The 14,858-nt window shown below is 38.7% G+C and overlaps 1 protein-coding gene across 1 annotated transcript in view; it reads right to left on the bottom strand.

Annotated features, from left to right (window-relative positions):
* Positions 1-9,317, bottom strand: part of DLGAP2 (DLG associated protein 2) — an 83,698-nt gene extending 74,381 nt beyond the window's left edge. Inside the window, exon 1 of the mRNA XM_057371990.1 lies at positions 8,256-9,317. Coding sequence (XP_057227973.1) covers positions 8,256-9,257 — 1,002 coding nt within the window. The 5' untranslated portion in view covers positions 9,258-9,317. The remainder of the gene's footprint in view (positions 1-8,255) is intronic.
* Positions 9,318-14,858: the final 5,541 nt, after the last annotated feature.

Here is a 14,858-nt window from a genome sequence, read left to right as displayed (position 1 = left end):
AAAACCAAAAGAAAAATGAAATTAAAAAAAAAGAACCAGCACTGTATTTCCTAACTGGTTCTCCAGCAACAATGAATTATAATTAGAGCAGGCTAAATACTGTAATAGGTGTTGTGAGGACTTTGTGGTTTTGTTTATATTGTTTGGATGAAAGAGGGTCAGATTTCTGCCCCATTACCATCTGTGCACAGACCTGTGCAGTTCAGCCACCTGCAAATCCCCTGCTGTGTTGTTGGGTTTCTCTGGGACCCTCTGGACTTTTGACATGGTGGAGCAAGGTGCAGTCAGGCAGGAGTCATGGTGGGCTTGTCCTCCCTGATTCTGGCCTGCTAAACCTGGTGCTCTCTGAGATCTCGTGCCAAAGCTTTGATATGGGGTGAGCTTGGGCTAAAGGAAGGGCTTGGCCTGTACTAATACTGCTCATAGTCTCTCAGTCTAAGACACAAAACCTGTAGAGTTTCAACAAAGAAACTTGTGTTTCAGTTGGCTGCATATTTCCTTTGGTATATGATCAAGGATACTGCTTTGTGGTCAGCTAAAGCCACTTTATTGTATTGCCATTACTTTGGTGGGGTAGGTTCTCCTTAAGAAATATTAATCATTTCAAGCAATTGGCCAAGTGACCTAGAGTGCTGCCTGAAAAGCTACCCTGACAGCAATAATAAGGATAAATAAAGGTAAATGTTCATCTGAGCTGTGCCAGCTCCCTGTGCTGCTGCACAAGTGTAAGAACTCAGGAGAGAGAAGGATGCAAACGGGGCGGTGACCACCCGAGGGCTGGGCACACACGGTCAGTAAACACCCACTGCCCTYGCTGGAGCTCAGCTGCCTGCAGCACTTCACTCCCATGCTGTGGAGAAACCTCCACCTCCAAAACAGTGCAGCTACTGGGAACTCCTGGGCCTGGGCTGAATACTGAACCAACAGTACTTGGCAAGGTCTTTAGGAAAATATTGGCAATTAGCTTGGATAAAAATAATGCCTGAGACCAGTTGAGCCACATGACAGCACTAGGATCAGGATGCAGTTCCAAGGAAATCTTCCTGACACTATGGGCACAAGGCAGCAATTATTTTGCTAATGGAAGTTCACAGAAACATCAAAGATCAAAACTTGGGATGTCACATGCTTGCCACAACAAGCAAATTTTCTGCTAAGAGAGTTTGCACATGAGTTTGTTTTCCTATTTCTTTGCCTTTTTGGGCCAGCTCATAGATGCATTTTCTTTTAAATCTTTCCCTACAAATTGAATTAAATGCAAATTCTGCTAAAACCAAGCAGCAAAAGGCTGAAGATCTAAACTGGATTCCAGTCTGTCCCTTACTACAGGAATACACCTGCCAGCTGGGCTGCCTGATTGACAGGCAACAGACGAGGCCCAGGGGACCACAACATCAGAAACTGAAGCTGACTACAAGATTTTCTGAGTCGGGCAAGACCCCACAGATCATTCAAGGTTACAGAAGTATAAAGTAAGAGGAAAAAATGCCCATAAAAGGAAGAAAAGGAGAAATGATCCCAACATACTTACAATTCACAGCACCTCTAAAACCACAGAGACTAAGGTGTGAGGACTCCAGTGCTGCAAAGATATTATAAGAGTAGCAAGGGATGAACTGAAAAGGCAGCATATGCAGGGCTGACTCAGAAAGTGGTCTGCAGTAAATAGTGTCTTATTTCATTAAAGCAGGAAATGATATTACTTTTTTTTATTTTTTCAAYTTGTTATAGATCTACTATTGAAAAAACAGTACAGGTCTTTAAAACAAAAATAATTTTAAAAGCTATTTAATATATATATTTATTTTCCTTTCATCAACTTTTCTGATTTTAACTAATGTTGACATAATGTGTTGAACAGTTAAGTTCAGATGACTTCCAGAGAAAAATAAGTATTTTTTTCCTGTTTGTCTACTATGTAATACTTAACTATCTGCATACTTTTCAAAAAGTGTTTCCCTACCACAAGTACCAGGAACCTCATCCACATGGACAAGGAGCTATTTAAATAAAACTGCAATTCTACTTTTAAAAAACAGCCTCTAAACACACAGCACTGTAAGATGGCAAAACACAGAAAAATCCAAAAAATGAAACMAAAGCAACATTTGTAAATACTTCACCATTTTTGCAGTCACCTCCTTGCAGGAAAAACGGCATGGAGTGCTCGAGAGAGAAGCTGGGTCTGCCCTGGGCAGCAAGCCTGTGGCCTAGGAGGGTGTGCAGTCATTAGAGCCCCAAGTRTGTGCTCCTGGCCGTCTCCTTTGACAGATGGCCTGAGTGTATAGAATAATAAGCTACTCCTGTATGAAAACTTCTTCAGCACCAGAGACACCTTTGAGTAACAACTGCAAAGGTCAGCCTTCAGCTTTAGTGAAGTGAACATTGAAAAACAATTTGGAAACACACTTCTAACATAATAAAGGAGGACAATTCCCCCTGATTAAAGGGCAGTGGGATCACGGCCTCCCTTTTCTACTCATAGCTTTGACATTTCCACAGTAATAGGGACTTGTTCTGGCAGCTGTAAGAAAATACTAACTCTGAAATCTTGCTAGTCTTGTTTGGAAAAATGTTTCAGCAATTCATTTCRTCCAATATGAGGATCCTAGTACATGGGCATGGAAGCAGTGCCCTGTATCACTGATTAACACAATAATTCAAGATAATAGTGATTTGAGACAGTGTTTGGCCAGAGATTTACACTATCGTTGATTTTTTTTTTTTTTTTTCCCTTGGAAGTGGTATTTAAGTATTCTGGGGTTTSTGGTATACAAACCCATCAGCATTCTGTAAATACAGGGAAGTGTAAGCTTTATTACTCCTTTTTATTTAAAGCCCCACAAGATGTTGCAAGCTGACATTAAAACTGTAAATGGACTGTAGGGCAAAAACTGTCCCATCATTTCTCTTATTTTCTGGGCACTACATGCCTGTCTTGCACATCTCCAGTGCTGACTGGGAGRGCATAGGGGTAGCTGAGCCATCCTTGTGGGATTGTAATGGGCTGTRGAAAACCAAATGGTACAGCATTTGTCCATGCTGATTTAGGATGCAGGCTGCCCTGCTACCCTACTGTCTGTACTAGCTTTTCCTGCTGTGGAAACAACCCAGTTAATTCTTGAGTGGTGGCTGGTCATAAATCACCRTGAAGGCAGCGTGGGTGATAGTGATTTGGATGTGAGTATCAAAACTCTGCTAGCTCTGGTTAGCTCCACAGTGTACATTCACTGGTAGAGGATTGGATGTAGTTTCTGTGTTCATGCACGAGTTTTATGTCAAACAAACAGATACAATCTAGTTTCACAGAGATGAAGTGCATTGAGTTCAAATCCATCCATCCTTGCAAACCAAAGGGAGAGTGCAAAGCAATTGTGTGCCTCACAGGGGTAGTGGTTCCATTTGTGGGAATCTGTCCTGTCCCCAGGACAGCTCCTGGGAAAAGGTAACTGAGGGCTTAAGGCCTGTTTATCCATTAGTTTGTCCTCAAAGATTTTCTCCATGTAGGCTTAACTTAAACCAGCAGAGAGCCGTGTTGAAACAGCTGCTTTTATATTTTTCTCTTTGAAAGAGACCAAGTCTGTGCTTTTCTTTCATTCTGTAGAGTACACAGCTGACATTATTACTCACAGGCTTGGCAGTGCCTCTGCTGTAACYGATGACGCTCGTACTTAAATGCACTAGGAAGACAGGAGTGGGCTGAAGCCATTTTTAGAACAACATGCTATTTCCTTTTTTAGTGCTGACTCATTCACTGTACCTTGTGGTGTGTTTACCCCAACTGCTTGCTGCTTTGGAGGCTGTTGAATGGGTGAGGAAGGAATATTAATCAGTGACACATCACACTGTGCTCCAGAGCTGCAGTGATGGTGAATGTGATGCCCTTGCCTACCTTTTGGCTTTATTGTAGGAATTCTTTTTCTTTAAGTGGCATTCAAAGTTATTGCAGTTCTAGAAACTGTAAGTGACTCTTTTGTGCACATCCTTCCTGCACAGCTATCTAGTTCATATCCACTTTTTTTCTGCTAAAAATCTTTGCTCCTTGCTAGTACTCATATCAGAGTGAAATTAATCAAAGTCGTTGCACCGTACATGTGTGAAACCTAATTAGCCAAAACAGCTGATGAAGACAGAGGAGATCTCACAGCTCATTTATCTTTTTCTTAACATATTTTATATTAAAATTAAAATGACATGGAAAACAGTAGCAGCCGCTATAGCTAAAACTATACAAAAAAGTSTTTTATTGCATCTGAGATTTACTTGGGCTGTTTTGCTTTCTGAGTGAGATGGCAAAGTGTTTGGTGCCCAGAAATGTACTAAAATGCTCAATTTGTCTGTGTTCAAAATAGAAATTAAAGGCCCATACATAATAACTGCAGCTAATCATTCACAAGATATGATCTTATAAATGCTGTTAGTGTGCAGTTACAAATGCTTGCCCTCTGCTCTTGAGGTGATAGTTGACCATCTGGCTGACATCCCAGCCCTCCCAAATGGGCTTCTCTCCCTTCTCCTCTTCCTTGTCTCTGTATGTTCCCACCACCTCCACTGTAGCAGGAGTGATGTAAATCTGATCCAAGTTATAAATGAGAAAAACGAATCACTACTTTATACAGCTTTATTTCAACTAATTTACTTCTCTTAAACCATCCGCTTTAGGCCTAGACGACTCCCCATGCTTGAAAAAGGCACATTGACTGAAACACCTCTCTGACTTACAGGRCCATACTCCCAGTCCAAGGAGATGCCCCAGCTTCCAGGACTCTGTGTGGAGGAGAAGGGAATGTGAAATCCTAAAAGAGGAGTCAGAGATTAAGCTTGCAGATTAACCAGGTTAAAGAAATACTTGCTTTCATAGCTAGGACATGACTGAAKCATATAATGAGTAGATGCCTTCAAAAATCTCATCCCATTTCCAAGAATTTGTTAATTTGCTAGCAGCTTCCTTTTTAGAAAGGRAATTCCTATATTCACTCTTCAGAGTTTCAGTTTGAAGGGAAAGGAAGATTAGTAATTATGGTGGAAGACAAAGTGGAAGCCCAGAAAGATAAGACAGAAAATAAAGTCTCAAGCACAGGCCTTAAGACACTGCCATGGTCTTTCAGTTTGAGACTCTGCATATCRAAAGTCTCAGTGCAAAATAGAAGTAGAAATATTTCAGGAAGATAGTGAAAAAAATGAATAGGAGGAAACCTAGTAGCAGGAAAAGTGAGTTGGCTATTAAGAATCTTCATATAACTAGGTAGTAGAACAAAAGCCATATATATATAATAATCGATAATATTAATATATAAACATAGAAAATTTATTTTTATTATTCTGAGCTATGCTTATGTATTTGTGTATTCATTGAAGGAATATAATTTCACRGCCTTATTTTAAAAGAATTAAAACTACATAGCTGACATAAATCAGGACAAATGTATTTAATAGCATGAGCTGTAGTACTTTAAATACAGAGACCCTGAGAAGGGTCTTGGGGTTTTATGCTAATTTGTTCACTTGTGCACCTCAGGGACCTCTTCGGCTTCACACCAACTTCATAATCCCTTGAATTCTCTTTGCCATTTACTCTTGAGCAAGGCACTAAACTCTCCTGGGTATGGATTCTGACATGTTTCTCTACCTTTCTCAGTTTCTGAACCTAATTATTCTTTTTATCCARTCATTATCCAGTGATGCTGCTTACACTGCCATAAAAATGTTAAATATCCTTCCTCAGTTCTGCAGATAGAACAATTGAAGTGTGCTGTGTTTAACAAATTACATTTCCTGGGTCAGAGAGAAAGTTCCTGGCAGAGCTCATAATGGGACATATCTTTGATCTTAATGATTACATTGTGACCCCAACATCCCTCAAAGTAAAAGTTTCAAAACCAAGCATTTAGTTATGACATTGACAGAATGAGGTCCCCTCARTTTGTTTGCTGACCTGGGCCTAGTGAATAAGCCAGCCACTCAGTCTGAAGGATATCTATGCTCTGAATGGCACATTCTGATGTGATGGAACTTATGTTTTATTTTAATATTTTATGAGAATATTCCTGTTATAGAATTCCTTGTGTTATTGCTTTGGACACAAGTRTAGATTTCTTGAGGTAGTAACTGAGCACTTGAGTCTTAGAAGATTTCCATTATAAGATCCCTGTGAATAGGGAATGGGTATTATTCCACTTTTAAAGGGTGTTAAAAACAAAGATCACAGTCTCTGAGAAATTTGAATTCGTATCTCCTAGATTTTAAGCTGGTTAAACCTACTTGTGGATGAACCTTCCTAATCACTAAATTAAAATTCCTTTCTGTAGCAATACCAATTCACAAAAAAACATTGAAAAAATGGCTGTAAAGAAGTGTGCTTTTTTGACCCCTAGSCTTGTCACTGGGCTTGATCTGAAGCTTAGCCATAACCAAGTTAGTTTGTGAAYTCAATCTTTCACACTCACTTGAGGATGCTAATGTAAGTTGGGAATAAGGAGAAGGACAATGAAAAGTAAAAATTGATGGCTTCTGCAAAGACAAATGAGATGGGGGATGGGGTGGGGAAGAAGAAACAATGAAACATGTTCATGAGGGAAAGCACTAAACCCAAAAGAGTTGTAGAGGAACTGGAGCTGTCAGTGTAGAAGTATGTAATGGGAAGGAARGAACCAACCATATCTAAACTTCTCTGTAATGTCACAGCTGTACACATGGTTTTAGAGCACAGATACTTCACACAGAGTGGAAGTCTCTGCACATGACGCACTTCCAGTTCTGGCTCGTTGAGTTAGATCAAAAGCTTCCAGGGAAGTGCAGTGTCTTTTACGTACATGAGAATGTACTTGGATATGATAAAATACCGCAGCTGTCAGTCTAGATTGGAATCAATTTGCATGGTAATGCTATGAGGGCTGCAATTTATTTTCCTTTCTCTGCAATGAGAAACTTTCCCCGTTTCAGTAGGGAAGAYTGATCCTGCATGTCTGCGTATGCATCTGAAAAGATCTGGCTCTTCAAGAGTGACTCATCACAATTGGACACCTATAGCTCTGCGGGGGGGACACCTCTGCTCAGAACTATAGTCATGTTGCTGATCTGTGTTTGCCAGTTTCTGCAGGGCCCAGAGGAACTGAAAATCTCCAAACACATAAATCTGGACTAGAGATTTCCTCATGCTCATGTGAGAATTGGTTAAGTTCTGGAGAAAGAGCAGTTCCTTAAAAAGAAATAGAAGAGGATGTACTCAGAACATTGAACTCAGTGGGTTTTGCAGGCTACACTTAGTATGTATTACCAAAGGAATATTTGTATATTACATTTTTTCTAGTGACAAAGATATCCTCCCAGGTACTCCCTCCGTTCTGCCCTGCACCCACTACAGTTCTCTGTACAATTTGATGTGCTAATGTTGCTTGTTATGCACTATGCTGGACGTAGGCCATGTAAATGACGTAAATGCTAAAAATAGTATTTTGGAAAGCATTTTTTAAATACATGTCACTTTATAATCCAGATCATTGGGCAGCATGATAAATAGTTACATTAGCATGACCTTGGAGTGGCAAACGGCATCAAGAAGGTATAAAAATCTAAATGCAGGAAGAAGTGGGAACTTCTTCATTGCTTCAAGAGAAAGCATCTGCAGAACACCACCAAAACCAGTCTGAAGGCCAGGCCTGAAATATCTTTCTCCCTGAGGTACCCATGTATCTTTTAACACAGATGTTGTTGTAGTATGGTCTCAAAAGACGCTCAGTTCAATATGCTCCTCGGATCCAATCATTAAAAAGAAATATGTGGGTGTTCATCACAACAAAACATTTTAGTACATCAGAAAATCCATTCTTCTGTTACTTACAAAAGCATAGAACAAAGGAATAAAAGAACACAAAGCAGGATTCCCCACAGCCTGCTTTTAAAATAATTCATTTGTAGATGTAGTTGAAACACTTTTTCTAGCTCTCAGACTGCTGTGAGAACTGCTTCTTCTTTTTAGTGTGATATATAGATTTCATCAAGGTGTTCARTGTGAACTCCAAAGATGAAAACATATTCACTGACCTGAGACTAATTTATATCACACCTGTGTTATAGTTTTTAATATGCGCTCTACACCAAAGACAAATGCTAGAGATTTCTCGCTTTAAGGAATACCTGCATTAGGTGAGCTGCACAGAAATTCTTTGAGAGTTACCCTTGTATTTTTTATGATGACTATGGCATATACTGCGATGCTCTTTTCATTACAAATCTCAAGAAAATCTTCCTCTTACCTGAAGGTAATGGCACGGCCTCAAGGAAGGTTTGATTTCCTGATGAACCAGAGGCTTATCTAAGTTCAGTGATGATTTGCGATAAGCTTCTTTAGCCTGACTTACTGTAAGCGTGGACCAAGAACTCCTTTTCATATATTTACTATCAGGGGTCATTGGTAGCCCTTCACAAGCCGAACACTTCACATCATTGTTACTTTTGGAAGTCTTCAATGAGAGATCCCCAAAATGCCCCTGGAGTGCCTCAGGATAGCAATGGGATATATGATCTGCATGGTGCCTATTTACCACACTAGGGGTTCGGTAAGTGCTATCGCTGTCCAAATTATCATCAGAGCTCCACCAGCTACTCATTCCAGATTTATGCTTGCCTTCTGGTTTTCGCTCCTTACTTTTACTCCTTTTGCTATGCTTGGAATGGTGCCCATGATGATGATCATCCCCTCGACTGTCTCCCTTTGTTCCATTAACATTGCCCTTGGATGATCCTTCCAGAGAATGAGATTTAGTAAAWAGTTTCTGGACGGAATGAACGAGATGGCGTATTCTTCCCGGGCTCTCRCTGCGCTGTTCCGCAGCTGTTGAGGTCCGCTGGTACTGTAAAGTATGAAACCCATCCCGGTGAAGAGGAAGYTGTTTCTCAAATTGGTCCAAAAGATTGGCAGGAATACGGTTAATCTTAGGGTTACCGTGAGACATGGCGCAGTCGTCTCTTGAGTCGTAATGTGAGCTGTAGTGCATTCTGGGGAAAGTGCTACTTGACATGTGATCGCCCATTACCATGGGCATCATCATGCACTCAGAATGGATGGAGCTGCGTGGGGAGCAACGATGGTGGTCCAGCGGGCAACTCTCCGTGGGGCTGAGAAGATACGACTGCCTYGGCTCCTGCCCATGGTGGATATGGTCGTGGGTATGGTCACAATCTTCAGGGGATGCTAAGCCACAAGTATGAGCTGAACATAACTGTGGTTGATTGCGACTACCAGATAATCCTTTCATATTCCTCGGAGCAGGAGAGTATCTTTCTTCATTGAAGTGCTGAGAAGGCGACCATGAGTACTGCTGGTCTGTCATGAGAACACATAAAACCTGTGTTATGTGTCTGATTAAAAATTTAACTTGAAAATTCCAAGTATATTGAAAAAATAAACATTTTCTCTATGAGCTTGGTGGAAAGTCTCACCGTTCATGAAATTTCCTCCACTATTTTAAAACTGATTAAAACTGTTCTCTACAAGTGGAGAACATAGCCTCCTTCCTGTTTGCAAAATTGTCTGCTAGCTGTTCTAGATGTTATGAAGCTATTCATTGTGTAAATTTACTCAAATTTAATGGACACATTCAAGTATTCAGTTTATTATTTGATATTTATAGCTCATATGTCGAGTTTTGTGGCTAGTYATTTAAGTTACACAGGTCTAATTTCTATTTTGGTGGTTTCACAGATGGATATATCAAATTTATTCTTTCTCCACGGAGCCATTTTTGTATCATAAATTGGACTTCATTTTCTTCAATGAATCTCAGCTTCATGATCCTAAGTTCACTCTTCAAAAGTATAAATAATAAACAGCAAAGAGAAAAAAAAGTGAACATGTTGAAATGAAGCTCAATTTTTATATTGCTAAACAGTTTATGAATAAGCATTTCATATTGTTTGAACATCTGTTATCCCTAGTCCAGAAATATTATTACCATACATGTAGAGTATTCCCTATTAGTCAGTTTTGTCCTTTTTATGACCAAACTACAAAATGTTTACTTAATGCTCTAAGTTAGTCCTGAAAAAAACAAATATCTTTAGGTACAAGCTATGGGGTTTTATATAGTTGATTACTTGTTCCTATAAATCATGTGCTCCAAGTTGTGGTTATTATGCAAGCATGATTGCTAAACAAGAGTAGCTTGTAAGCAAAGATTTTGATACTTAAGCCTTTGATTTCTTTTCCCTCATGTAATTTCTTGCAGCTGTCAAATGCTACAAACAGAAAATTAAAAACAACCCCAGAAATATTTCAATTTGATTTTCTCATTCACTTTCCCTCTTCAATTTCAGCTTATTTAAGAAACATTTCAAAAGCAGACAAAGAGATAGGATGCAAGATAATCCTTTAGAGGATCAGACAGATGTGTAAGTGTTTATACAACCCACTTAGCACAGCCTTTCTGCAAATTTRCTCTAAGCATCTAAATAATCTGGCACAGGTGCTTGATACAAGGAATTTGCAGGTCTCAACCAGAATGGAAGCCAGAGAAAATCTATTAACTGGACACTGGSATACAGGCTGTAGAGATAACACAATAACTGACAGCACTTTGAAGGGTTTCTAACCATATGACAAAGCTCTCCTAAATCATATGCCCACTGCTGGTGAAAACTCAGTGCCTGGATATGATCATGAAATAGATCAATACTCATATATCTCTTATTTTATTCAGCTAATGTGTGTTACATCATGATACCTTCAGTACAGAAGGCAATTTGTTGCAAGTCTTCAGCATCAGCTATCCCATAACCTAAATGCTCTCTATTTCCTATTATGGGAGATGCCTTGATAATTTTATTACACCCTCATTTCAACTGAGCTCCACATAACATTTTAAAATAAAYGCAGGATAAACAGTGAAGTATTCTTCAGCCTAAGCACAATCTTGCCACACTGAAGTCAAAGATGGATTTAAGGGTCCAAATGTCACCTCCACACTTCATCATAGCATGAAACTGATGGGTCTGTACATATATCCTTTTTTGCTTCTATTTTGTTTTCCTGTCAGGTTTTTTTTTTTCTAAACTTAATTCTTGGCTATTATCACATTAAAATAAAATCTTATTACTGCTGATTAGCCTGTCTGTTGTCCTATTTAGGTTATAATACCTTGCATAAATGTAGTTACAGAAAGGAAATATAACTGTTTCTCTGCAATGACGTAATTTTGATTATATACAGACATGGCAGTAAATTGTAACAGTGCTTTGGAATTCAGCCACATAAGTAGTTCCATAATTAGTGGCACTTTACCCAGGATATTACCCAATATTATCAGGGGAATAATAAAGGACTATGTGCTGAATTTAGTCTATACTTCCCATAAAGGGTTCCCAAAGCAACTGACAGACATTACTGCACTAGTTCTTTTCAAACCCATGAGATCAGATAGATGGAAGAAGTTGGTTTTTTTATAGTGAGGGTGGTAAAACACTGGAAGAGTCTGATCTAGCTGAAGATGTCCCTGTCTGTTACAGAGAGGTTGGATTAGATGACCTTTAAAGGCCCCTTCCAAGCCAAACCATTCTATGATTCTGTGTGGAAGGTACTGTTTTCCTTTTACAGRAATAGAAAGCTGCAACACAGGAAACATTTTCCAAAGTGCTTATGGATTTTCTGATTTTAATGTCCACAAAGGTGTGAGCCAGAGGGAGGTGGAAGAAAGCTCTTCTGTCACACTGACAGCACGGTGAGAGTCAACCCCAAGCCTTTTCATCACAATCTTGTGCATCTATGAATGAATATAACTTGCACTATGCCTCACCGGTGCACTGAGAMAAAAAAAAAAAAATAAGGGCACGGCAGAGATCCAGAATGAAAGAAAGAGGATAAGAAACTAATTTTAAATGAGTTCCCAAGCACACAATTGCTGGTCCCTGGTGATTTCTTTAGGCCTCATGCAACATCAAACATAGCCCAGAAGGCTTCAAACATTTTCATCCTGTTACATCCCTAGGAATATGAGATGTGATGATTTGACTACCCTGCAATCTAGCAACAGCTTTTCTGTCCCTCATGGCTCCCTGTGATTCTAGCTCACTGCAACTACAGAAAAATACAATTTCCTGTTGCTTTCATACAAATTCCAGTGTGTTGCTTTCACAGCCATGTAGCATTTWATGTACTACATGGAATGTATGAATTATTTTTGTTTGAAACAGTAGCTAGAAACTGCTATAGGCATTTATTAAGCTTAATCAAAATAATTAAAACATGAATTAAGAAGTAGATGTTTTCCAGAAGTAATTGTCCCCACTTAACTCTGTCATAGAGGGTAACGAAAACTAGAAAAACTCCTAAATTACTTACACGTGCRCCATTTAAATTTATCACTCTAGTAAGGTTTGTCTGTCTAGGACATTGAACCTGCTCCTTGTCCCAGACACAATTATTTCTTCATACAAATATTTTGAAAAATCTTCAGAATTTTGAAATATTATATAAAATTTTAACAAGTCATTTGTGCTTTGTACTTTTCAGTCCACTTTGTTCAGGAGACTGAAGGGCTCAAAGAAACAGTTGAGCTGTGGCTGAATGATTTACTGTGTGGTACCAAAGCAGTGTAATTGCCCATGTGCTAGCTCTTAGCCTGCCAGAAATGCAAAGAAAAATGTTCTAGCTTAAAATTCAATTAAGCTAACATGCTTTTCTAGCATTTGCAAGGGGCTAAAAAGTGTGTCTATGGTCAATGACCACAGCTCAGCTGGTTCATAAAAATTTATAAAGCTACAGCAATTTTTTTTCTCAATCTTTCCGAAAAGAATTAGTATTTTGGTATAATAAAATAGTTTCAGATTTGATAGATCCAATAATACATATTGGACTAAAGGTTTAGTCTTTATCTTGAAGTGGTTTTTTTTTTTTTTTACAGCCTACGTTTGCTCTGGGCAATCACTCTAAAAACCTAAAATGCTGCCATCACAACTAAAGAGCTAAAGGGAGACAGAAGAACAAATAAACATAACCTAAAGCAGACAAAGAGAAAAAGGAATAGGAACAGAGAAAAAGATATTATATGAGAGCAGAGAAATAGCTTTTTTKTTTATTTCATCAGAACAAAATGGAATCTTCCAATTAACTTCAAWGGATAGTCAGATAATACCTAAAGACTGGGGTTGGGAGTGGACCTAGAGCAAGACATAGGCTGTTATGTCGGAGAATCCAGTAATTCCAAAACCCTGAAAATCTCTTAATGCTCTTCTTTTTGAGAGACTTCTGTACAGATCTGTCAACCTTTAACCTCGACAGATGGAAGGATTTCTGCATCCCTTCCCATCTATTTCAACTCTTTCCCTATTGCATCATGTCCTATGTCCTGCCCTGCTTTTTTTTTTTTTTTTTTTTTTTTTTTTTTTTTTTTTTTTTTTTTTTTTTTTTTTTTTTTTTTTTTTTTTTTTTCCCCTCCTGTTTTCAGTTCTGGACTTTCTGATGCTAAAAGAGTTGTTCTCTTGCTCCAGTAAGGTTGGTTTTCCTGTGTTTGAAGTCTGGCCACAATTATCAGATCAGACAAGCTTTTTCCTTGTGCTAGCCAGTATCAAGGAAAGAAAGGTAGCTTCAAGGACCAAGAATAATGTTTGAAATAATGAATTAGAATTGCTATTAATGTTCTAGGGCAAAAGGCTAAAACCCTCTAAGTAATGAAACATAAGAGCTGTGCTTTTCTAGAGTTCCTGGAACAATGTTTTTGGTTAAAGAGCATCATATAAAGACACTGAAACTTCTCTGACATTTAAAGGAAGTGCATGTCTCCAGAAAMCTTTTTGCATGTTGCATATTAGAAGCAAGCTCACAGAGCATGATAATACACTCTGGAACTACTAAATGATGTCTAATTTTTTCTTACTTCTCTTTCTATTGTGAAATTAATTTGGATTGCTTTAACCTTATAAGCCCCTTGGTAAACTGCTTTCCCATCTGACACATCTGTGCTGTTTTCATCAGAGAAGGAACAGTTCTTCTGCCTAGTGTATCCAGGAAAATGCACTGCTAAAAAGAGATACCTAATCTTGATTTCAAAAAGAGGTGGTAGACAAAATCTGATTGCTGCAAGTTGCTATTTCACACAGTTGAATCAGTGTTGCAATGCATTAAGAAAAATATATGCTCATGGCTTAACCTATAACTAATAAAAAATGAAATATGGGAAAAATGTGCATATTAATTAACTAAGTAGACATTAAACAGGAAAATGGACAATTAAAATGTTTTAACTGGAAAAATGTCTGTCCAAGKTCTGCATTAAGTAGTAGGAGATGAGCACTGTTTCCTCATTAATTTGTTATAGTACTTTTCTCTGTTTTATTCTAGCCTTTAAAATGAATATCTACAGGGGTTGATAAGAGTGACTAATCGGCCAAATGCAAGGAAGAAGTTCTGGAAATGCAAATGCCTTAATCTTCTGTTATGGTCTCATGAGATTTCCAATCTATTTTTGTAGCACAACACCTGGTATAAAATTTACATAAAATTGCAAAGACTGAGTGACCGCCTTCCAGTTTTAGAAGATGACTGTGTGCACTTCATGCAGTGCATTGACCTCTCTGTGATTTCCTACATAACTGCTCAGGCTGCTTACTTGAAATATTGAACATTGAGAAGCATCCCCTCAAAAACAATTAATATTGGACTGTTGCAGCAAGGTACTGTGTGCACCCAGTCTCCCTGCACAGTGAAAGGGAAGAAGTAGGTGGTTCTGAGGACCTAAAGCCAAACACCAAAATGCCCAAAGCTGTCAAACAGCACATGGACTGCTTGTGGATGTTTGGTTTGCTCTGACACATAAATCTGGAAAATAAATACTTCTCCACTGAGAATCCGGGCATTGTGTGGAAGG

Source organism: Malurus melanocephalus, unplaced genomic scaffold (genome assembly GCF_030028575.1).
Source record: "Malurus melanocephalus ecotype Western Australia unplaced genomic scaffold, MMel_1.1 scaffold_6, whole genome shotgun sequence".
Taxonomy (NCBI): Eukaryota; Metazoa; Chordata; class Aves; order Passeriformes; family Maluridae; genus Malurus; species Malurus melanocephalus.
Note: the sequence above shows the minus strand (reverse complement) of the source record. Positions and strands in the feature narration are given on the sequence as shown.